Raw genomic sequence first — 24547 nt, forward strand, 5'->3', positions numbered from 1 at the left:
GGTCCCCAACCTTTTTGAGGCTGGGGACCGGCAGGGCAACTGCCCACCTGCGCATGCCGCACATGCGCGGACGCGGCTGCGCATCGTGCATGTGCGGGCCGGCCGCGCATGCTCATGTGCGCATGCGCGGCCCTGATTCCCTCTCCCCCCCTCCCGCAGTAAGAAGCTTCCCGGTCCACAAGCTTGCGGCCTGGGAAGTTTTTTACTGCGGGGGGGGGCAGGGAGAGGGAGCCGCGGCCCGGCGCCATGGCCTTCATGGCCCGGCACCGGGCCGCAGCCCGCGGGTTGGGGCCCACTGTTGTAACACACAGAGCATGCCATAAACTAGATCAGGGACAGCCAAAGTGTGGCTCTCCAGATGTCTTTGGACTACAATTCCCATGAGTAGTCCGGGGCCCTGACCCCTCCAAATACCTCTTGCTTTGAAAAATCCTTGAAAGTGACGGCACCTTCCCCCATTGCTTGTATCAGCACTGAGAAGTGGGATTGCTTCAGTGCCACGTTGTACCTTCTATGCGGAAGCAAACCTGGACATTCTCCTGAGCCGCACAGAGTTTCTCTCTCCCAGCTCACCCTGTTCTAGTCCCTCTTTCCTCACAACCCTCCGGTGATAAGAACTGTAGTCCACTTTCAGGCTCAGAACCCCAGACTGCAAAACACACCGTCTGTCCAAAACGAAAATATCCAAAGCTTGCTCAAGCCTGGTTAAGGTGCAGCCCTAAACTCACTTCCACCTTTCTTCTCGATACCGGGAATCTGAGCTTGCAGAAGGAAATGCCAGACCCCTGGAAGGACTGCAAAGACCCGCAAAACTATTCTTCCAAACTTTGCATTCACAGGAACAAAAGCAAACAGGATACAGTAATACATGAAAAGAGCAAACAGGCCCCTGTCCTGGGCCTGGCTCAGTATGGCCTGACCACTGTGTTCGCATAACAACAACCTTTGTGAGATTCCTTAGGTGGTGGTGGTAGAGGAGGAGGAGAATGAAGACAAGAAGAAGAGTTGGTATTTATTCCCTGCTTTTCACTACCCAAACGAGTCTCAAAGTGACTTCCACTTGCCTTCCCTTTCTTTCCCCACAAAAGACACTCTGCGAGGTAGGTAGGGCTGAGAGCTCTGACAGAACTGCTCCGTGAGACCAGCTCTAACAGGACTGTGACTAGCCCAAGGTCACTAGCCCAAGGCTGCACGTGGAGGAGGAGAGGGGGAATCAAACCCAACCTGCCAGATTAGAGGCCACTGCTCTGGCCTTACTGTTGGAGCAGGGATGCCATTCCCCTTGTAGGACCTGGGCATCCCCTAGAATTACAAATTCTCTGCAGTCTAAAGAGTTCAGTTCCTCTGGAAAAAATGGCTGCTCTGGAGGGTGGACTCCATAGCTTTACACCCCACTGAGAACCCTTCCCCACCCCAAATCCCATCCACTCCTGGCTCTACCCCCAAATACCCCCAGGTATTTCCCAACTCAGAGATAGCTCCCCTATGCTGGGGCAGTTATTCACACCTTCAAGAAAAGGAATTATAAACATTATAAACACTGCTTCTTCCATGTGCAGCGTCACCAAAGTCATTCAGCAACACCCTGCTAGGGATGTATGGTACTGTTTCTGTTGGTGCACTGACAAAATGGCGAGGGTTTCCCAGAATTCTCCACGGCTCTCCCTGCGGCTGAAGGCCCGGTCTCCCTGGCGCACAGGGGCCCCTTGAGAAACGGCAACGGGGCTCCTGACATGGCCCCGTTCACGTCCTTTCATGTTTTGCTCCAACTTTCCCATGTTCTAATCCGCAGAATTGCCATGACAAAGCTTAAGTCAACATTTGTTCCAGAATGAAGCCAGACTTTACTCGCTCCTGTTTACACAACAGCTTGAATGGATTTCACATCAGCCTGATAAAGAGACCTCAAGAAAAATAAAGATGGGGAGAGCGCACGCTTGCCGGTGATTAAGCAATGAGTGGGGAGCAAGCCAAGGGCTGGAGGTCTTAGTGGGATCAAGGTGGCGTGGAAGCCATTTTACCTATTTAAAAAAAAAAAAAACAAGACCAAAGAGGCAAGCAGGATAGAAGATTCAAAACCAAAACAAAATTTGGGAAAAGGGCCCTCGATGAAGAGACACAGCAGACCACACTGCAGTGCTCAATATGAAAGTGACTACCTTGTCAGCCAGAGAGCCTCTTGTGGCGCAGAGTGATAAGGCAGCCGTCTGAAAGCTTTGCCCATGAGGTTGGGAGTTCAATCCCAGCAGCCGGCTCAAGGTTGACTCAGCCTTCCATCCTTCCAAGGTCGGTAAAATGAGTACCCAGCTTGCTGGGGGGTAAACGGTAATGACTGGGGAAGGCACTGGCAAACCACCCCGTATTGAGTCTGCCATGAAAACGCTAGAGGGCGTCACCCCAAGGGTCAGACATGACTCAGTGCTTGCACAGGGGATACCTTTACCTTTACCTTACCTTGTCAGCCAGCCCACTTTCCTGCTTCCTGCTCAGAGGTTGCTGGGAAATGCCAACGAAGAACAAGGAATCGCACATGGCTTCTGGTGAAGGGGCATTCAACAGTATAGTGCAGCATAGGAGCGATCCTTACATACAGGATAGTCTGAGGAAGAGTGCTTGCCCTCCAAAGCTCACAAATAAATCTTTGTCAGTCTTAAAGATCCTTCTGGACTCTGATTTTATTGTGCTACTTCAGACCAACACGGCTACTCATTTGAATCTGTCCTTATATACATGGTGGGTCTTATGTAGTCATGGGGCAAACAGTGCTTCGCTTGCCCCCCCCCCTCAAAAGAAACACTCACTTTTCCCCAAGTGACCCAGAACAAGAGTCACAGCCAACACAACTCGCAAGAGACAGCTTGCTATTGCCTGCCTCCACATCATGACCCTGGATTTCTAAATATTGACCACGGCTGGCCCTGCTTAGCTTCCGGAATCTGACCAGATCACGCTAGCCTGGATTATCAGAAGCAGAGATGACCCGTCAGCCGAAGATGAGTACACAAGAAAAGGTAGTTTTCCAAGCTGGCGATGGCAAAAACTTTATTCAAACAATATAAACTGTTATAAGCAGAACGAGTTCCTAGGTACAACAGACTCGTTTTCGTTTTTACTTCATCGGTGAACTTAAATACAGTGTAGTATTTCTTAATTGGTTTTTTTTCAAGGATACTAACAAAGTCAGTCTTCAACACACTTCCTTATATTTTATACCTTATATTTTAAGGGTCTACTAATATCAAAGGTCCACTGAGGTAACCATCCTCTAGGGCAGGGATAGTCAACCTGTGGTCCTCCAGATGTCCATGGACTACAATTCCCACGAGCCCCTGCCAGCATTTGCTGGCAAGGGCTCGTGGGATTTGTAGTCCATGGACATCTGGAGGACCACAGGTTGACTATCCCTGTTCTCTGGAATTTTATAAGTGTCCCCATTATCAGGGCATCCTTCCCATAGCTGTTCCATTTAGAGGGCTATTGTAGGGAGTGACTTGCCCCATGATTTATTGAAGGACCCCTTGCCTCCCCTCGTCCCTCCTGGAGCACTTTGGAAGCACTGATAGTAGCACCCATCGGGTGCCTCATTCCCACCTTCAGTCAAACCAACGCTACGCATTTCTCGAGCAAAAGTCTGTGCACTTTGCTTGCCAGCTATGACTCTGAGAAATATCCGCGTCATAACCAACACAGACCGTTTCCTACCGACTCTGTTTAAAAAAAGAATCTATCAACTGTCTCCGTGAAACAGATTTTCTCTGACTGGTTTCTGTGTCACGGTGACAGGTGCTCTTGGGGTGAGGGACGGGGAACGGAAGGAATCCTCTACAGCCCTCGTTTTTCAGATTTAGGGCATAAGGGTTTCATTGCCCCTAGTCAGGGAGCCCTAGTTTCAGAGGATTTGGCAGGCCTGCCTGATTTTGGCAGGCAGGCTGTGCCAGTTTGCTCACCGGAGGGTGAGAGGCTTTTCAGAACAACTGCAGGAGGGAGACGAACGTCGAGGGGAGAGGCAGGCAGATTAGACGGCTGGCATTCGGGACCATCTGGCAGAGGGGGAAGGACCGGCACAGAGAAGCTGAGAGTGAGTTGACAGGGGTGCAGCAGCCCTCTCCTTCTGCGGACGCTTACAGTTCTGTGGAGCGGTACCTACGTTGATCAAGGGTGCATATGTTCTTTTATTAGTATTATTATATCATTTATTTTAGCCCGCCCTTCCCCAAGGCGAAGGGTGGGTTACCACAAATGCAAAAATACAGCTCAACTTCCCACAAATTTAAAATATACCACTTAATTTTAAGTCACTTCAAAACCATAATGCCCTAAAATATAAATACAAAGTTACAAAATGCAAAAATGCCAACTGTTTGTCCAACATCATATCCTTTCAAAGAAAGAGGAGGGGGCAATGCATGGAGATGCCGATTCTCTAAAACAGGGATTCTCAACCAATGGTGCACCGAGTCATGCTGGGATTTTCTAGTATTTTTTCAAAACTCCCTTATATGGGCAGTTTGACCTGTCCCCTCTGAAAGTGGCGAACGGTGGGCTGGAGGGGATGGGAGGGGTTGTAGTGTACACCGCCTATGTTAATCTGAGTTGTGGCTATCTATATCTACTTGAATTTTTATGCCATTAAAGGTAGTCCGTCTATACGAGCATCTGGACTTTTTTTGTTGTTGCTTTGGTGTTACCATCTACGTCAGGGGTAGTCAAACTGTGGCCCTCCAGATGTCCATGGACTACAATTCCCACGAGCCCCTGCCAGCATTTGCTGGCAGGGGCTCATGGGAATTGTAGTCCATGGACATCTAGAGGGCCGCAATTCAACTACCCCTGATCTACGTTATGCAGCAAAACCAGGTTTCCTGAGGACAGGTGAGTCACCAAAGCACAGCTTCTAGGACTGTTCCTGGGCCTTCCAGGTGGCATAACCCAGGATCTCCACTGTTACCAGGTTGCCACTTTACTAACTTTTCACAGATCCTCAAAAGCCTCTGATAGGCCAGGGACACATGGAGGGAGGTTTATGCTTTTATATAACTCGATGTGAAGTGCGGTCGGCTGTCCCCGGCATGGCAGTAAAAGAACTCGCTGAAGGTCACCGTTGTTTGCTTACGAGCAAAAGGGAGAACAAGATGTGAACGCAGGTCCACATTTACCAGCAGTTGTGCAGGGTGTACTGGGTCAGAGGGATTAGAGAAATGACTGGGTGTTTGATTGGAGAACGGGTTAATGTACAATTCTGGGATTGCACAGGGGTTAGCGGGTACCTTTCCCAGCTGCTACAGAAGGTGGAGATGATAGCCTGCCGCAGGGCTAGTTGAGGGGAAAATCTCTCATTGTTATCACATTTCTAGAATCCCTAGATCTATTCTTTCAGCCCTGGCTAACAGCTTATTGATTTAGAACTGAGACAACGCATTAATGCGTGATGTCATGAAAAAAAAGGGTATGCAAGAGCCAGTTTGGTGTAGTGGTTAGGAGTGTGGACTTCTAATCTGGCATGCTGGGTTCGATTCCCTGCTCCTCCCCCACATGTAGCCAGCTGGGTGACCTGGGGCTCAACACAGCACTGATAAAGCTGTTCTGACCGAGCAGTGATATCAGGGCTCTCTCAATCTCACCTCCCTCACAGGGTGTCTGTTGTGGAGAAGGGAAAGGGAAGGAGACTGTAAGCCGCTTTGAGACTCCTTCAGGTAGAGAAAAGTGGCATATAAGAACCAGCTCTTGTTCTTCTTCAAATTCAAAGCCGGCTGATGCAATTTCCTCAAGAGAAATTTCAATCTAAGTACAGAAGTGAATGAAGAAGCTCCTAGTGCAAGCAAGATGCAATCCCCTGGAAGTGAAAAACAGATCTTTCCCTCTTCTACTGGCAAGACCAAGATAGTTATTTATGCCAATAAAGGTGTTCTGATTCTGACCAAGATAATCTTGGGGGGATGCTGCAAGTGAACTCTTCAGGAGCCTGACCTCAAAGGAGGTCTTCCCTGCCGACCATTTACCTGGGCTGCAACATGGAAGGCATTCACACCAGCTCAAAAGGGAAGAGGGAAACAACCATTCAACTCAAATCTACCGGCACCTTCAAGACCAACAAGGGTTTCACCAGGGTGTGAGCTTTTGAGAGTCACAGTTCCCTTTGTCAGACACAACAAGAGTAGAAATAGAGATCTCTGAATTCTTTCATCCTGACCAGAAGGTAGGAGGGGGTGTTGCAAAGAATGCTTGCAAAGGATATAGCTACAGTGCAGAGTGTTGCTATTGTGTTTTACTGAATGTTACTGATTTATACTGTATTATTATATTATTATTATTATTATCATCATCATATCCCTCGGTTCCATGTAAACAGCCCTTGAGCTGCAAAGGAAGGCGGTATAGAAATACAATAAATAAATAAAATACTGTAATCAGCTTGATTAGGGCAGAGGGGGGGCACAAAATTAACATCTGTAGCGACAGGCACAGTCCTTGAAATGTGGCTTAGGCGCTCTTACTTATGCTCTGAGCAGGAATCTCTGTGTGTGGATTCTCCCTATAATGCTGAGGTCCAGAAACTTGCTTTGGCTTTCTTTTTTTTAAATGTGAGCTGGGATTCCCACAATTGTTCTAGCACTCCTCACCTCATGCCTCAGGGCCCTGTTCTATGCCTGCTGGCAATGTCCTCGCCACTCTGATCCTTCCCAACTTGCTCGACGGAGGTAGTTGCAAGACTTCCCGTATTCTGCGTACGTGCCTAGCGTGTACGGCGCTCCACGGAACATGCTCACAGTTCACATCCTGAGAGAAGAACCAAGCGCTCTGCAATTAGAGAGGTGAGGAAAGGGCTGGCTGCAGACCGCTCCTAGTCAAACATTACCCCCAATGTCCGGAGGGCCAAGTTCTACTTGAGCTGACTGTTTATCCAGCAAATACAGTTAGAAGTTATGATGCAGCCCCACCCAAGCTACTTGATCAATGCCATAAAGGTAAGGTGGGGGAAGCCATAAAGTTTGCCAGGCTGTAAAGCCGGGTCATTGCAAAATGACAATCCGCCTTGTCAATCTGCACTGCTCCCACTCACGCCCGCCAGCAGCCATTTTAAAACTGAAACAAAACACAAAAGGCCTGTTTGTGGGCAACAACACAACATGGGAATCGGCTGGTTGCCATACCCACGGGATGTGCAAAACCTGAACTCTTCCCCCCCCCCCCGATCAGGGGTGCTACAGCAGTTAAAATGAATGTCCGCCATCAAAACATTCTGAAGGAGAAGGACAACAAAATCAGAGTCCAATGGCACCTTTAAGACCAACAAAGATTTATTCAAGGTGTGAGCTTTCATGTGCAGGCACGCTTCCTCGGACAATTGAACAGGGATCATAAGAGAACAGATATAAGGAGAAAGTAAATTAGTAGCAAATTAGTAAACGGCATCATAATGTCCCAAACATGCAGTATGATCATTCTTTGCTAGAAAACATTGGGGCAATAAAAATGTAAAGTTAGTGATTAATGGCAGACATTTTCCCAGTTGTGAAAAGAGGTAATTAAAAGTGACCTGTTGTTAGCCCCGTCCATCTCCACCCAAACATGAAGGCATCCCCACAAATGACAAGTCATGCTGGGTTTGTTATTCCATCCTGAGAACAGAGAGTTAGATTCTAAATAGCATTGCATACTTACTTACATCACATAACTGTCTCTTTGTCCCAAACAAAATAAAAAGAAGAGGGAATGGTAAGGAATGGAGTTGGTTTTTATACCCCACTTTCCCCTAACTTAGGGGGTTTTGTAGCAGCTTACAATTATCTTCCCTTCCTCTCCTTAGCTTGTGTCTTCATTCTAGTATTCTACGGCTGACGGGTCTTCCGTTTGGCCTCTGTCTACGTGCCCTGATGAGCGCTCTGCTCTGCAAATTCCAACAGGTTGGTGGTCCCAAGGAAGAACGTCTGGCCTCAACCAGGGCCAGGACATTCCCAGATCTCTCAGGGGTACTCCAAGAGGAGAGCCAGGTCCTGTTGGAGCTAGGACAGTTCTGTGGGGCCTGCAAGATGGCGCTCTTCCACCAAGCCTTATAACATCTATGCCCCACTCCAAAGAAAGTAGTATGATAACAAACTGAGGATGCTATGATTTCTAAATGCTGCTAATTTTTATATTGTTTCATGTTTAATGTTATTACGTTGGTTTGAACTATTGATTTTAACTCATTGTTGATTGTAATATGAACACCACCTTGAGCTGGTTTCAGGAGGGCGGTACAGAAATTCAATACATAAATGAATAATACATTGTCAAGGCTGATCCTGCATTGAGCAGGGGGTTGGACTAGATGGCCTGTCTGGCCCCTTCCCACTCTGGGGCATAACAGCCCTTCTGGCCTGTGAGGCCTGAGCTGAAGATCCAGGGGCTTCTCAAATCGAGCAAGCCAGCTGCATGATAATTTACATGAAGGACTTTAGACATCCTAATAGACTATTAACAAATGCTATTATTATTATTCCTGCATCCCTCTTGCCCTTTTTTGGAAAACGACTCGTTGAAAAATAAACTTGCCAGCACGGGTAGAAGAAAAAGCTGGCAAAGTGGAAGAAAAGCAAGACTAGAAAGAAAAGAGAAAAGAATTTCAGGAGGTCCAAAGAGGAGAGGCAAGCCCACTTCCTCACAATGACTTTGCCAGTTTCTAAGACGCTTTTGCGTAACCACGCAGATTAATGGAGAGAGGCAGCAGCTTCCCAAATTGGTCTTCTCTGAAGCAAGAACCGGGCCCCTTGTTGAACTTTTTAAAACTGAGCAGCTAAGGAGGAAGGCGTCAGAACGGAGCAAGCTTTTCAAGCAGCAATCAGGCCAAAGGGTCACTCGCATCCCCGCCATCTGTACACTGTTTTAGCAAACACAGACACGCCTCGCCATGAAACGCAAGAAACAAAAAGTGTTGACTCTTTCCAGCAATGCAGGCCACAGAAGCAGGCTGGGGCCAGACAGCAGAAACACAATCGTTCCAAAGGGAAGGTTATATAGAAAAACAGCCATGTTTGGTCAGAATGATCATCGATCCAGATGCAATAGTGGGCCTTTGAAAAGAGGCAGTGCCATTTTATTCCCACAAAAACAACAACCCTCCGGGGTAGGTTAGTTTGAGGGTGTATGACTGGCCCAAGGTCATCCAGTAAACTTTCACAGTGAAGTGGGATTAGAATTCGGGTCTCCAAGCGCCTAGCTCAACGCTGCAACCACAACGCCACACTCCTGAGGTAGGCAAATCCTAAGAGTCTTGTACCGTACGTCTGCATGCGCACAAAGGCGAGAGAGTGCAAGGTCTAAGGAGTGCACCTAGCATGTAGTCCTTGCCTCACTGTGTCTTGTTGTTCACTCTAAAAAAAAACGCTCTTGCGGAGCTAATGGGGTAACTCCTGATTTTTCTGGAGTTATTGTTCGCGTTGGGAGTACAGCAGCTGTTTCATGTTTGATCAAGGGATGATGGATATCAAAGGTTTGTCCCACCCCTTAACAAGAGACTCATTTTGTGATTATTAGAATACTTTTTAGAGCACGGCAAATCTTGTTTGCATCAGCGCAAAAAGTAAATTGGGGCAGAGGGGAGGCGGAAACTTCCACTGCCCAAACAGGACATTCTAGATCAAACACAAAGAAAAGGTAGAGGATTGTAAAAAATTAACACCCATAAAAAGCCAACTTCTTTGCTGTCTATGTCATTGTTACTTGTAACCATAGAAACCACATCCTGTGGAGCTGCTATGGTAACCCTGCAGTATCTCCCCCCCCCTTTCCTCTCTCTCTCTATCTTCCCTTTTGTTTTCCCCCCCAATAATGACCCAAAGAGACAGGTTATTTTTGGACAAAATCTGTTCAGACATTAAAATGTCACACCTTCCCACCTGTGCATGCAATTAGCGATGACACCTTGCGCTTGTCCTCAAAAACATTTTTTTAAGAGAGAGAAAGGGAGATTTGATTCTGCCCAGCACTTAGAAAACCCTTTTTCTGCAAAGTCAAGGCCTGTCTACATCTTCGAGATAAACCCATTCAAACCCCATCACTCTTCCCTGCAAGCAACAGACTCTGCCCTCAGGTTGATGAGCAGGGGCTTTCAGCCTGGGAGATCCTGAAGTTACTTTCAAGCACACAAAGCACCTTATAATGGGAAGGAACTAATGGCAGAGAAGGTTCCCAAGAAGGGAGATTATTTAGATATTTGTACCTCACTTTTCCTGGGACCCAAACCAGTTTACAACATTCATTCTCCTCACTTCTACTATACTTACACAACAACCACCCTGCGAAAAAGAGCAAGTGGGCAAAGGCCACCTCATGAGCTTCCACGGCAGAGTTGACACTCGAACTTGGGGGTCCCAGAACCTAATGTGGCACTACAAAGGTAAAGGTATCCCCTGTGCAAGCACCGAGTCATGTGTGACCCTTGGGGTGACGCCCTCTAGCGTTTTCTTGGCAGACTCAATACGGGGTGGTTTGCCAGTGCCTTCCCCAGTCATTACCATTTACCCCCCAGCAAGCAGGGTACTCATTTTACCGACCTCAGAAGGATGGAAGGCTGAGTCAACCTTGAGCTGTCTGCTGGGATTGAACTCCCAGCCTCATGGTCAGAGCTTCAGACAGCATGTCGGCTGCCTTGCCACCCTGCGCCACAAGAACCACACTATAGCCGTGCTGGCTCTCAGTCTACCAGTCGCTACTGACCCCCACCCCAATCACAGATGCGTGTTCATACGTGTGCTGGCACTTTACACAGGGCGATGCTGAGGTCCAGTGTTTCATGGCAACTGCTTGTGCCCTTAAAACTACCGGTGCTCAAAAATCCTCTACTACAACTACTACTGAAGATATGGAGGTACAAGCATGGAAGAACTAAGGACTATAGGACAATGAGGCACAAAATATAGGAAATTCTCTAAGTACCGGCTGTCGGGGAGAAAAGCTTGGCTTTACTGAAATGCTTGCTTTCTGCGTGCAGGGATTCAAACGCAATATTCCTTTACTGCCATTCTGAAGCACTGCAGTCCGGAAACGTTTTACCATGTCCTGACTTGTCTAGCTAGAAGCACCTGGAAATCAGAAGGCTGGCTCAGTCTTTCTTTGCAGGCTGTCGTCCCCAGGCCTACAACAGTTTCTTCAATACCACAAATTCCCCTTGGGGCAACTGAAGATGGGGCTAGTGGAAGAGCGCACAGAAGATCCCAGATTCAATCCCTAGCACTGCCAACTGAAAGCTCCAGGTGCCAGGTGAAGTGTAAAGAGCCAGTTTGGAGTAGTGGTTAGGAGTGCGGACTTCTAACCTGGCATGCTGGGTTCGATTCTGCACTCCCCCACAGGCAGCCAGCTGGGTGACCTTGGGCTCATCACAGCACTGATAAAGCTATTCTGACCACGCAGGAATATCAGGGCTCTCTCAGCCTCACCTACCTCACAGGGTGTCTGTTGTGGGGAGAGAAAAGGGAAGGCGACTGTAAGCCGCTTTGAGCCTCCTTAGAGTAGAGAAAAGCGGCATATAAGAACCAACTCTTAAGAACCAACCGCCGCCCCTCCCCTCCATGGTGCTGGCCGCCTCGGGAGTTGGACCTCACCGAAGCATGCCAGAGCGCTCAACCCTAACCAGGGCTGTAGGGTGGCTGGGGATAAGGTTTCCCAACAAAATTCCCATAGAACACTCCCTGCTACCCTCAAAGGATGAGCAGGTGCATTCTTGTGATGGGAAACCATTTCTCATTGCAACATTCCTGGCCCTTTTCTCACCAATGCAATGTCTTACATGGAGACTAAGAAAACTGTATTATGGAGAGAATTTGTCCGCAACCATCCACTGATCACAGAGACATGTTAAAACACGTTTCTGTTTGGAGTGAACCTGTGCATGTATGAACTGGAACCCTAGCAGTAATACTTTTTGACATACCCTTGAACAAGCACGGATGATGCCTAGGTAAGAATGGAATGTTTTGCTGCCCCGGGGAAATTAAGGTTGCTGAAGTAAGAAGAGAAAAAGTATTTTCTTTGCTTATCTTGTATGTGTTAAAATGACAGTGACATAGAGCTCTTTAATAGAATATAATGCTTGTTTTACAGAGAAATTGTTACAGAAAGGGTTTCTGTAGCCCCAAAATACACTTTTTATATGCTTCTGAGTGGTGAGTACAACCCTATGCTTCGCGCTGACAATGTGAACTTTTTTTTTGTTCATATAAAGGCCCGGACGAGTATTTAGATGGAGAGTTGTTTTTTATATGCCTCTATACTCTACCAGAAGGAGTCTCTAAGCAGCTTACAGTCGCCTTCCCTTTCCTCTCCCCACAACAGACACCCTGTGAGGTGGGTGAGGCTGAGAGAGTCTTGATATTACTGAAGAAGAAGAAGAGTTGGTTCTTATATACCGCTTTTCTCTACCCGAAGGAGGCTCAAAGCAGCTTACATTCATTTTCCCTTTTCCCTGCCCACAACAGACAACCTGTGAGGGAGGTGAGGTTGAGAAAGGCCCAATATTCCTGCTCGGTCAGAACAGCTTTCTCAGTGCCGTGGCGAGCCCAAGGTCACCCAGCTGGCTGCATGTGGCGGAGTGCAGAATCGAACCCGGCTTGCCAGATTAGAAGTCCACACTCCTAACCACTACACCAAATTGGCTCTGTTATGTTTTGCAAAAAAGTGTTACATATAGGTTTTCCATTGCCCTTATATACACCTATATGTTTCTGAGTGGTGAATGCCATAATATATATCTTTTCCGCTTTTATAATATTTTCTATGTATAACACGTGTACTTCCTTATAACTGAGGAAGGTCAATCCACATGGAAATGCTTCGTGTTTACTTCGAGCAAAATAAACACACCAAAAGACTGTGAGCAAGAAGTTTTGCTTCTTTATGGATAAATCCAGCCAGGCACCGCTTGCTTCCACTTTTGGAAGGCAAAGGCATCTGGATGAATAAAACAAAGGAAATGCCAGCAGAAGGGAAGTGACGATTTGACGTGATTCATCGCAAATGCTGAGCTGACGAGTACAGTCACCAAAAAGGAAATAAAACTGCCTTCACCCAAATGTAATGAAAACCCAACATATCCTGCTCCTGCCATTAACAGCTCACTAGTTCAATGCTTAATTGTTTTAAATGCACTCTCCGTGGCACACCAAGTTCAAGCTCTGGTCATTACGCTTTGCTAATGACTCATAAATTCCTAAGTCATGTTGTTCTTGTTATGCACTTTTGCATAATTACCTCTTTTCCCAGAGAGCGCACCCTTTCTCTGTGCAGCCTTCGGGGCATTTGAGGAATGCTGCCTCAGCATTTTCCCAGTGTGAGTTTGGGGAAAGGGGGGAGAGAGAATCCAGAATTGGTTTTCGCATGGATAAGACACTCTGTGAAAAACAGATCACCTGGTCCTCACTGGGCACATCTTCCCACACTGAAATCCACATGAAGGCAGTAACAGCCTGATGCGGAGGGTATAAACAATGAAAAATCTACCCAACAGAGAAAAAGGCCCAAAGTACTTTGGGGGGGGGGAATATTTCCAAGGCTGCTGCTACCTTCAGAAGGGATCATTTAGCACGGCACCTTGCCACAAGCGAGGGACATGTTTGTTTTAATTTCCCTCATGCCTTTTTCTATGCAACACAGCAGCGCTCTGCCAGTAACAGAGGCAGATAAGATGACAGATGTGTGCTAGATTTGAGTGTCAGCTTACAATTGGCATCAGCAGTTCTGGAGGAGAGCAAACAGTGAGACGGCTCTTCCTTGCAGTAGGTCTCTGTTTAAAATCTGATTCCCCTGGATATGGAGGGAGAAAGGAAGGCAGAAGAGCCAAACCTGACGCCGATCTTTAATAAGTCCAAAGGAACAAGAGTCACAATTATTATTTCAATTATTTGACTGAAAAAAAATTAAAACTTTTAAAAAGAAAACTTCTCTGACATTCTGTTAATTGCTTGTCAACCACCTTCTCATTTTTATTACATTTATATTAACTGCTGCAATTGGATCATATTGATTGTATATTATATTGACTATATATTTTATTATTTGAGTGTTAAGCCTGCTGGCTGCAATTCTCTGCACTAATTTGTAAAAAGTTTTCTGGTACCCAAAGTAAACAGATAAAACGTTAAACAGAATGCGTGGCATGACTGATCGTACTTTTTAAGTGGGCATTTGGCAATATGGCTCATATTAATAAATCATACCAACACTACTCAGCATTTCTATATCACTTTCAATAGTTTTAAATACACTTTTTTGCCATCTTTACAATACTAAAAGTTTGGTCAATATAATTAGTCCCAATCTACAGATGTGCAACTGAGATAGCACGTCCTAAACTGAAGTCATTAGATTTAGAGGAGTACAAGTCTGCTTATGATTGCACCTTTGTCCAATTTATCGATTTATAGCATACTAGTATCAAAGCCCATTTTAAAAATGGGCTTTGAAAGGGGTGGCAGGCAGGAGGGCATGAGAGGGTGGCCGCAGCTCCCTTTGGCCTGCAAAACGGATTAAAGGGAGTAGAAAGCCCTCCCCCTGCCGGTGGCGACAGGGCTTCGCGGCCCACAGGGAGGCTGCAAATTCCCCCCCCCCCCAGCTCCTTCCCAGCAGGAGCGTACCTGCGGGCCGCAAAGCCCTGTCGCTGCCTCTCTCCTTGTGGGCAAAAATGGAGGCCGCAGCCACAAGGCTTCTAGCAGGCAAGGAGGGAGGGTGGGAGCTGGAGGGGAAGGGCCAATCAGGGTGGACCTGGACGGAGAGGGCCCCGGACAGTCTCCTCCCAGGAGGCTGCTTCCCAAATATAAAGGAGTGAAATAGTGTTAAGGATTTCTGCATTATTAGCCAACGAACACCAACTCGCTCTACGCTTTCTACGCTACTAGGAAGCGAATTCATGGCACAGGACCAATCCAACCAAGGGACTTCCCAATTTGTAGTCTGGGCTTTCAGTTGAGGCCTGATTTTGCTACTCTTGCAATGACCTGTTTCTATTCTTACAGGTGCCTTGACCTGAGCTGCACTTTGTATTTCAAAACAGAAAATCGATAACATATTAAGGAGCAAAACCCAAACTATGACTTGCTAAGCATGGAAAAATTGCTTTCACAGCTGATCCAAATACGCCCTGGTTCCACTTAGCTTCTAGTCAGCCTCTCTCCGATGGCGTACTCAACCACTAATTCTTTCTACTGAGATTTAAGGAGAAGGACCCTCCTAACATCCCACCAGATCTTGCACAATCCGAGTCTCCCCCTCCCCACCCAAAATAGACAGGCAGCATTTCCGACATAAACCTGTCTGTCAATGAAGCCGTTCAGTTGTTTTCCGTAGGGTAATGGCTTCACGCTTTCTTCCTCTGCCAGAAGCTAAGCATGGGCATTTGCAGGATTGTGCGATCATCTTACATGAGGGCCTTATGGGATAGGAATACACTGGATGCAGGCTGATCTTTCTTGATCTGAGTTTTTTTGGCACAGGCCGTGGACGCAGACTATGTTAGAAGGCTCAAGTGCTAAAAACAATACCGGTGGGTCTCTACATTAAGTGCACGCACACACAAACACACAAAGCAAGCTCATGCTGCAATAATCGGCAAGAACAAAGATCATGTGTAGGCTGCTACTTCTGGAAGCCATCTGGCTTACGTCAAGGGCAGAACCGCAGACAGCTGAACTAGAGAACAACTCGCTAAAACTCCATTCGCACATCACTTCTGCAGCTGTGTATCTAGTGCAATAGAGACTGTAGACCACCTTCTGGGATCAATGGGCTGCCCCCAGGGCTCACGAGATTATCCTTATCCTGACTAGATATCAGCGTCCTGCTGAGACCTGGAATTTGGATCTAGTGGATTTGGATCTAGAAATAACTTGGCACAATCTTTGTTGGCACAATCTTTGCCAACAATGCTCTTTAAAATGCTGCCAAAATGAGTCCGATCTTCCTGACCGTATGAGAACTGTAGTTGTCCACTCCGTTGACTGATCCCATGAGAGACAAAATGCTGGATTAGACAGACCACTGATCTGATCCAATGGGGCTCTTCTTATATTTTTACGTTCCTAACACCGGAAAACATAGCAGGAAATGTGGGACTCTGGTCACATGACTGAAGCACCCCAGAGACTGACCCAAGTTGTAAAGTGGATATTTATTTAGTTCCACCCCAGTTTTCTCCCCAATGGAACCAAAGTGGCTTATGACACCGTTCTCCCCCTCTTCTGTTATATCTTCACAACAACAACCCTTGAGCAGCCATGCATCTATGGCAGATACGGGACTTAAAACTGGGCGTGCCAGACTCTAATGTCACCCTACATTGCTTTTTAAGCCACCACTACCACCCCAAAATTCTGTATGCTACGTTAAGCAACTGCCTTTGCATGCTGCAAGTCTTTTGAGTAGGAAGCGCATCTCTGAAATGTCGGGCAGGCAAAACCTAAGAAAGCCTTTGCTGATCACATTCCAAACACACGGAGCTTTAAGCAGGCACCACAGTCTCAATTAAAAATACTCTTCAAGCAGTAACAGGGCAATAAAGAACAGGCATTTACGCTCTATAAACACAACTGCAATTCCCTCCTCCCCTGGTCTTTCGCTCTGGAATGGTTCTATAAACCAAGACGCAGAGTGTGTCTTCTAGTTGCACACAACAGTACCTGAATGGGAAGAATTGAGAGGCTCTCTCTCCCAATTTTTTTTAAAGTGTAATTTAAACAAAAAATCAGGATCAAAACAGGACAGAGTTTAGTTTTTTTCCTTTTATCACAAATTTCAGATCACAGTAGAGTAAGAAACAAACACCCCCCTCCCCCCAAAAAAGAGAGTAGGAACAGAGGCCTTGAAGTCAAGCCAAATCCAAAAACTGAGGATTGGATTTAGTTTTCCACACTCAGTTGCTGCTTTGGTGTCCAAAGGTGTCACAAATGCACACACACACACAATTATTCAGACAATTCATCTCTGCTCAAGCAGGCTTCCCTTTCAAGGCCTGGCCAGAAACTTGAGCTGCGTCCACCTGATCTCCTCCATACCTCTGTCTCTTCTCCCCTTATGGTTTCTAACCAGACACCGGAAACCTGCCCGGGTGAAAATTCCTACAGACAGATAAAGAGGCCTGATTCACCCAGGCCTGCCATAGTCACCTCTGTCTCAGCGGCTGGACCACACTGACATCACTGCAACAATATAGGACGAGTAAGAATTGTTTTATGACTCTTCACAGTTCTAGAACTATACAGTGACGAACACAGAGGGGATAAAGGTTAATTAAGTTTGCTGATCGAAAGCCATTCATAGAACCTGCAACCCTCCCACCTGCTTTAACCCTTGCTACACAATGCATACACAAATGTGGCTATTTGCTTGTCTTTCTGCTTGAGATTAAGACAGTTACTTCCTGTGTATGTTCACGCCCAGAGATTCTCATTACAACACAGAAGCCACATCAGCTGCAGAATTCAGCGTCTTAAAGAATCTCAGGTACCTTCTAAAAAATTAGCTCTAGTCTTCAGGGATGCCAAACGAAGACCTTACTTACTGTAGATCTCAGAAAACGTGGATGAATCAGATTTCTTGGGGTTGACGGGAAAGCCTCCTTGCCCCTTCCACCAAAGCTAGAAAAATATTACACTGTGCAGAATAACTGTACCAAAAAATAAATAAGACTCATGCAAACTTATTCAGTTACCAACAAACCAACTTCCTCATGGTGCGGAACACACAATGCACTGCTGGGAAAACTTAATGGGTTTCAGTGAAAAGAGTGCCACGTCCCTTTTTCGTTCTGTAACAACTCGGTCATCTTCTTCTAAGCCTATGTAGAACCTATTGGGTTACCTTTGGGGGCAGGAGGAAGTGATGCACATTATCCCTTGCTAGCCCAAAAGAGTAGGACCTTCTTTCCCTTCCTCCATCAAAACAGGTTTGATTAGAGAAATTCCATCAGGAGGCTGGGTTGATGCAGTTGTGTGTGTCTAGTATGGTTGATGCAGTTGTGTGTGTCTAGAGAGTATCCCTGTTGGTGTAAGATGGGGTGGGTGGGGGGGACTCAGCCATGTCCAAGTCCAAGAGATTTGGTAACAAAAGATGGGGAGAAAAACCTACCCATGATAATGCATTTACAGTCCTTCTCCATCCCACTATTGATATGTTCTGGCTTTGGGAGTTTTGAACACTGTAAACCAGCTTGTGGTATAGAGCTGGGGTAGTCAACCTGTGGCCCTCCAGATGTCCATGGACTTCAATTTCCATGAGCTCCTGCCAGCGTTTGCTGGCAGGGGCTCATGGGAATTGTAGTCCATGGACATCTGGAGGGCCACAGGTTGACTACCCCTGGTGTAGAGCATGCCCCCAATTTATCAATTGAAATTACCACCATCTAGGAACATGCCTTATACACCCCAAGATTATGAAATGCAGTCCAGATGAAGCATTATAACTATCACTGACTTGTGTTCCTGGCAAAAAGGGACACTTCTTATCCCTCCAGTATTACTGTACACTACAGAAGGTGGAGCAAAGTGGGCAATAGTTGTGAAATCTTATTTTATATATTAAGTTTCTGTCCTGCTTTTTCACTAACATGATGGCCTCCAAGAATGAAGCCACAGGAGCTACAGTCTACAAAATAATTCCTTAGAACCTGTTCAATTTGGCAAACCTACGCTCAACCTGTGGAGCTATCTTACCCTAGGTCTGACCCCCCTGACCTTTCAAATTCAGTCCAATCTATTCTGATTGGCAGTAACTCCCCAGGGTCCTGAGCCAAGTCTATCATATCACCTACGACCTGGTAATTTCTGCTGGGAACTTGGGGGGGGGGTGTTGAACCTGGGATTTTCTGCATGCACCACAGATGCTCAGTCAATGAATCACAGCACCTGCTCTGACCTCCAAATAATCTTTTTTAGCCCACTTGCGGTTTCGGAAATCACTTCTATTCCAGGCATTTTCAATCCTTCTGGGAGCCACACAAACTAGACAAGGGTTTTTTAAAAAGCATTCACAAGATGTTCAGTTTCAGGGGCTGGCCACATTGGCCTGTAGTTGAAGAGCTAGATTCAAGTCAGGTAGCATCTTACAGACCTGCAAATTCTGGAAGGTATGAGTTCTCAAGAGGCAGAACCTCCATTGTCAAGCTGTTCATGTACAACCCTCTGCCGCTGTGGTAGCTGCTCAATACTCACGCTGCTCTTCCTGAGCTTCAGGAAACTGACTGGAAACAAGAGGGCACTCACACCATCCCTTTTTCCTATGTTTCCTGGTTGATTTATTTATTTACAAGATTTGCACATTTTCCTCTTTTCTGCCATCATCAGGGCCACCAAGGCAGCGGAAAGATATTTTAAAAATAATAAAAAACACACCTTAGAGACCACTAAAACCAAAGAAAAACACTTCAACAAAACTAGAGCTGGAATACCCATAACAATAACAACTGAAACAGAGGACGGTTGTAATATGCTGATGATGTTGGTCAGGACTATGAAACGTCCCTTTCCTGTGACCTCGGAGAGCCTCTGGACAGCAGGGCAGAGAAAACAGAACTAGACAAGGCATGGCTCAGTGGTAGAGCATTGGCTTGATGTGCAAAAGGTCCCATGCACAACCCTCAGCATCTCCAGCCAAATGGACCAGTTTCGTAGGTGATGGGAAAGACCTCCACTTGAGACGATGGAGAACTGCTCCCAGTCTGAGAAGACAATATTGACCTTGAGAAACCAATGGTCTGATTGAATATGTCAGTTTTATGCTTGGACAATATAAGACAACGTCATATATAGAAGGCGTTGTGGCTGAGTTTTGCAGCCACACATAGTGTGCACACAGGTGGTCCCAGGCTCAATCCAGTTAAAAGCAGCAGGTTTCTCCGCCAAAAACCATGGAAAAGCACTCCCAGACACCACCAATAACAGAGTCCCTGTTTTGTCTTGGTAAAGAAAAACAGCAACTCTGATTCGCTGCTGCAGTGAAAAGGTCGGCTTTTCAATGAAACATCTGGCAACACTTCATGATTGTTATAGGGCACGGGCAGTCAACCTGTGGTCCTCCAGATGTCCATGGACTACAAGTCCCATGAGCCCCTGCCAGAAAACGCTGGCAGGGTCTCATGGGACTTGCAGTCCATGGACATCTGGAGGACCACAGGTTGACTACCCCCGTTATAGGGATTCTGTCAGTGGCGGAGTTCTGACACAAAAGCCACCCATTAGGGTCCACAGATCCATGAGCTGGAATAGATGTGTTAATCCTTTAAAAATTAACGGCGCTTAAGTGGGCACAAGGGGGCAGGAGTTTAACGGGGCAGTTTTGAGAGATTTCACAGTTGTGCTTTCTCATTCTGCCTTTCAGAATTTGTTGCCACTCCCAGAATGCCTTGTGGCAGGCCCACACAGATGTGAAAAGGAAGCTGATCATACTGGAATGCAGAATGAGTCCACCATGCGACCAGGAGAGGAAAAAAACTGTCCTGAATCAGTCAGTTTGCAAACGGTTTAAGCATTATTTCCAGCAACCGGAAACCCTCCCCCCCCAAAAAAAAATCTACAGCTGGCAGAACCAGGTTGAAGTTGTATATAAAAAGTATTTAAAGGGCTGGGCTTGGGAGGTAGGAACCTTTCTGACATTTCCCCCCAATATAAGGTTTGGAATGAACAGAAAATATAGCTGAGAGAGCCACAGTTATTTGTGTGACCATTTGCGAAGGAGTCACAACTGCAATTTTTGATTACATGCTTCAGTCTTTTCGTGGACATTCTGAAATGCCAAATAGTTGAAAAACACATAAGGAGTTTAACATTAACGCCTGGAAGTCTGGCTTGAACGTAGCGTTGCAAGTCAAATGGAAAGACTGCTTTTCTAGAGATCTTTGTTGGATGTGAGTTGTTTGTTTATTGATTTACTCGTGACAGTGTGCTCAACATTGCCTAAGCTTTTATCAATCATTAAAAGAAAGCACAGTGCCAGGCTTTATGGTTCTGGGGACAAGCAATACTTCTGCCCAGGGCCTTGCAAACTCTCAGAACATAAGAAGAGCCCTGCTGGGTCAGGCCCACGGGCTGTTCAGTCCAATATCCTACAGAGGCCAACTACAATGTTTCTGAGAAGCTCACAAATAAAGCAACGCAAGACTACCACCTTCCTATAATTTGCCTACCAGTAAGTGGTATTCAGAGCCTCTTGTGGCACATAGTGGTGAGGCAGCAGACATGAGGATGGGAGTTCAATCCCAGCAGCCGGCTCAAGGCCGACTCAGCCTTCCGAGGTCGGTAAAATGAGTACCCAGCTTGCTGGGGGGTAAACGGTAATGACTGGGGAAGGCACTGGCAAACCACCCCGTATTGAGTCTGCCATGAAAATGTATATTTTACATTTGTTAAACATTTATTGGGTGTTACGACCATATAGAGCCTTTTGTGGCGCAGAGTGGTAAGGCTGAGAGTTCAATCCCAGAAGCTGGCTCAAGGTTGACTCAGCCTTCCATCCTTCCAAGGTCGGTAAAATGAGTATTGAGTCTGCCATGAAAACGCTGGAGGGCGTCACCCCAAGGGTCAGATATGACCCAGTGCTTGCACAGGGGATACCTTTACCTTTAAGTGGTATTCTTATACTGCCCCCGAACCCAGAGGTTCTATGTAATTATTGCTACTAATCCCACTTCTTTGACATGAATTTGCCTGGTCACCTTTTAAAGGCATCCAGACTAATGCTACATTTTGTAGCAGGAAGTTCCATAAAGCCAGAGGTGACCGGAGAATACCCTCAGATGGAATGCCAGTGTAGTACGAAACTGCTACTTAAGCATCTCAACTCCACTTTCTGGAAAGCACTGCCTGCAGCAACTTGCTTGCTAGCTAAGAGGGCAATGCCTCCCCTTAGCTGCGCTGTCTCCCCGCCCCTTAACCATTGCCGAATCCAGCTGGGCTTGGCCCCATATAATAAACATAACATATTGCATTAAGTCTTACTAGATGGATTTCCATAACTGAAACCAGAGTGCACGCAGGAACTGAGGCAAGAAAGCTGTATAATTTGGGAAGGGTGTAGAACGAAACCGGGTGTTGCAATAGCAAATCTTCACTGATACTGACCTATTTTCCTACTGCCTCTCTTCTACAATGATAACCACGGGTGAAGAAAACAGTGTTTGTAAGGACATGGAACTGTTGCTGAAGCGAATGCTGAAATACAGAGAAACTCCGTCTGAACCTGTCATCTGGAACTCCGATGACACAGTTCTGAGGAAGAGTGCTGGAACTCAGAAGCTCACGCCTTGAATAAATCTTTGTTGGTCTTAAAGTTGCCACTGGACTCTGATTTTCTTTTGTGACACAGAAAAAATGTGGCGCTGTCCTAAGAATATAACAGCACAGGAAGAATGCAGCTGGCTCAGACCAATGGTCCATCTAGCTTAGCATCCTGTCTATCATCGTAGCCAACCAGTTGGTCTAGCAGTGCTCAGCTCTTCATCGATTTGGGTTTTTTTTTCATTAATGTTAAGGAAATACCGTAACATCTCCCAATCGATTATTACAGAGTTTTTAAAACAGCCCCTCGAGCTGTCCCTTTAATAGCAGCTGGATCTGTATCATTCATCTGATGACGCCATTTGGCTCCATGCCATGAAAAACTTCAAAGGCCCCTTTTTGGCACAACAAACCTTTATTAAAGGGACTTTTCCTCCGAGACAACTAGCAACCTTAATCTCAGTGGCCCTCTCACCCACTCTCCAAAGCAGATGTCAAGAAACACTCCTCTCGAAATTCAGTTCCTGGAGGACTTTCTTTGCCACAACACCTAGGTAGACCGTCTGTTTCGCCCAGGGCACCCAGCAGAAACCAGACATGCTAAGTCGGTGACTCCAGGGCACCAGCTGCAGCCTCCAGCCCTTTATATAAACTGACTCTGGCTTGAAGCAAGTTGTCAGTGGCCTAGAACACACCTGCCTAGATGTCCCACATTCCTCAAGCTGTAGCTACTCCCATCAAACTTCCGGCCAATCCCAAAGCCACCCAAAGGGCTGAACATTCTAGAAAAACACATGAAGCTGCCTCATGCTGAATCAGGCCATTACAGAATCACAAGAGTTGGAAGTGGCCATGCAGGCCACCTAGTCCAATTCTAATTAATGCAGGATCAGCCCAAGGCATCTATTAGCCCATCAAAGTCAGTTCTGTCCACTCAGTTCTCCAAGATCTTAGACTGAGGCCTTTCATAGCACCTACTGCCTAGTCCTGTAATTTTTAATGTATTTTTATTTAGATTTTTATTCCACCCTGTCTCGGCCAGCTAAGGCTCGGCCAGCTATAATTTTAACCGGAGGTGCTGGGGATTGAACCTGGGACTTCCTGCGTGCAAAGCAGAGGCTCTTTCACTGAGCTGGCAGCCCCTTCCCAAATCCACATAGCTACATTTTCATGTTGTTCTTGCAAAATTCTACAGTCCTCCCCCACCCCCCACCAACAAAACTGAAGTACTCAAACATCATAGGTCCTAAGCCTACAACAGAAGAAATCTGATTACTTTTGTTAACAATGCAACTAACTGAAGAAATGAGTGTTTTTATACATACTAAATTATGCAATTTCAGTTCAGTGACTGTTTGCAAGCGGATTTTGTCATTTCACACAATATTGTTTCATTTAGCGTGTGCAAAAGCACTCATGCTCCCTAGAAATATGAACACATGTAAAATAAATGGGAAAATTCAAGAGGTGTGTATGATTTTTTTTTGTGACATTGTTTCAATTTTTCTGATGAAAAAACTGGAGATAAATTTGTGGGGGGCACTGAAATATGAAACATTTTCTTTTTTACCATGAGTAAAATGCTTCTTGAGACTAGACTTTTCAAACTGAAAATGTATAGGACAAAAGTGTCTGATGACTATCTCATTTTTTCCCATGAAGAAATTGGGACATTTGCATGAGCTCTGAAAAAGAAGCCCTTATATTGTTGACTTATGCAACATTCTTTTTAAAAATGTTTTCGAAGTAAATAATTTCACAACAATTCACATGCTACAATGTATTTAACGATATTACATTATTAAAGGGTTCAGTGCTTTCAATTATTACTAAGTAGCTTAATATCAAAACATACTGGCTGCCTTATCTATTGTAAGCTAATGATCCTTTGCAGGTTACGCCTGTGAAAATATATTTTATTATTATTATGCAATAGCTCCTGTTTGTTAAAATGTAAGTTACCTTATGGTTCCTGTAGATACCTCATAAGGGAACTTACATTGAGGTTCTATGCAACTTGATCTAATTTGATTGAACACTCCAATTAGTCGATTTTTAAATTCTACATTAGGTCAACAGCTCCAAACTCCAACTCCTAGAGTCTAGATGAAAATCATAATGCTTCAGGGGAGTTACTCCTTTTTTGACACTAAGACATCAACCGTTGATCGGGATGTTCAAGTAACCTTAGTTTATTATAAACATGACAGATGTATTTGAGGTTTAGTTTCATTTGTTTTTTTTTTCTATCTGCAGCCAAACGTCTAGGAAGTTTTACTCCTCCTGGCAGCTGGAGTGTGGGAAACCTGACA

The 24547-nt window shown here is 45.9% G+C and overlaps 1 protein-coding gene across 5 annotated transcripts in view; it reads right to left on the reverse strand.

Moving 5' to 3' along the window:
• Positions 1–24547, reverse strand: part of CMIP (c-Maf inducing protein) — a 161476-nt gene that overhangs the window by 107301 nt on the left and 29628 nt on the right. Inside the window, exon 1 of one of the 5 annotated variants that reach the window (XM_077310981.1) lies at positions 17022–17156. The exons of 2 other annotated variants lie outside the window; for them this stretch is intronic. Coding sequence is in view for 1 of the 3 variants with exons in the window: in XM_077310977.1 (XP_077167092.1) it covers positions 13697–13705 (9 nt within the window). In the remaining 2 variants the exon portion in view is untranslated. Of the gene's footprint in view, positions 1–6620; positions 6775–13696; positions 13810–17021; positions 17157–24547 lie in introns of those variants that run through there. 2 more of the 5 variants (XM_077310977.1, XM_077310980.1) reach the window with 2 other exon arrangements.

Source organism: Paroedura picta, chromosome 14 (assembly GCF_049243985.1).
Source record: "Paroedura picta isolate Pp20150507F chromosome 14, Ppicta_v3.0, whole genome shotgun sequence".
Classification (NCBI taxonomy): domain Eukaryota; kingdom Metazoa; phylum Chordata; class Lepidosauria; order Squamata; family Gekkonidae; genus Paroedura; species Paroedura picta.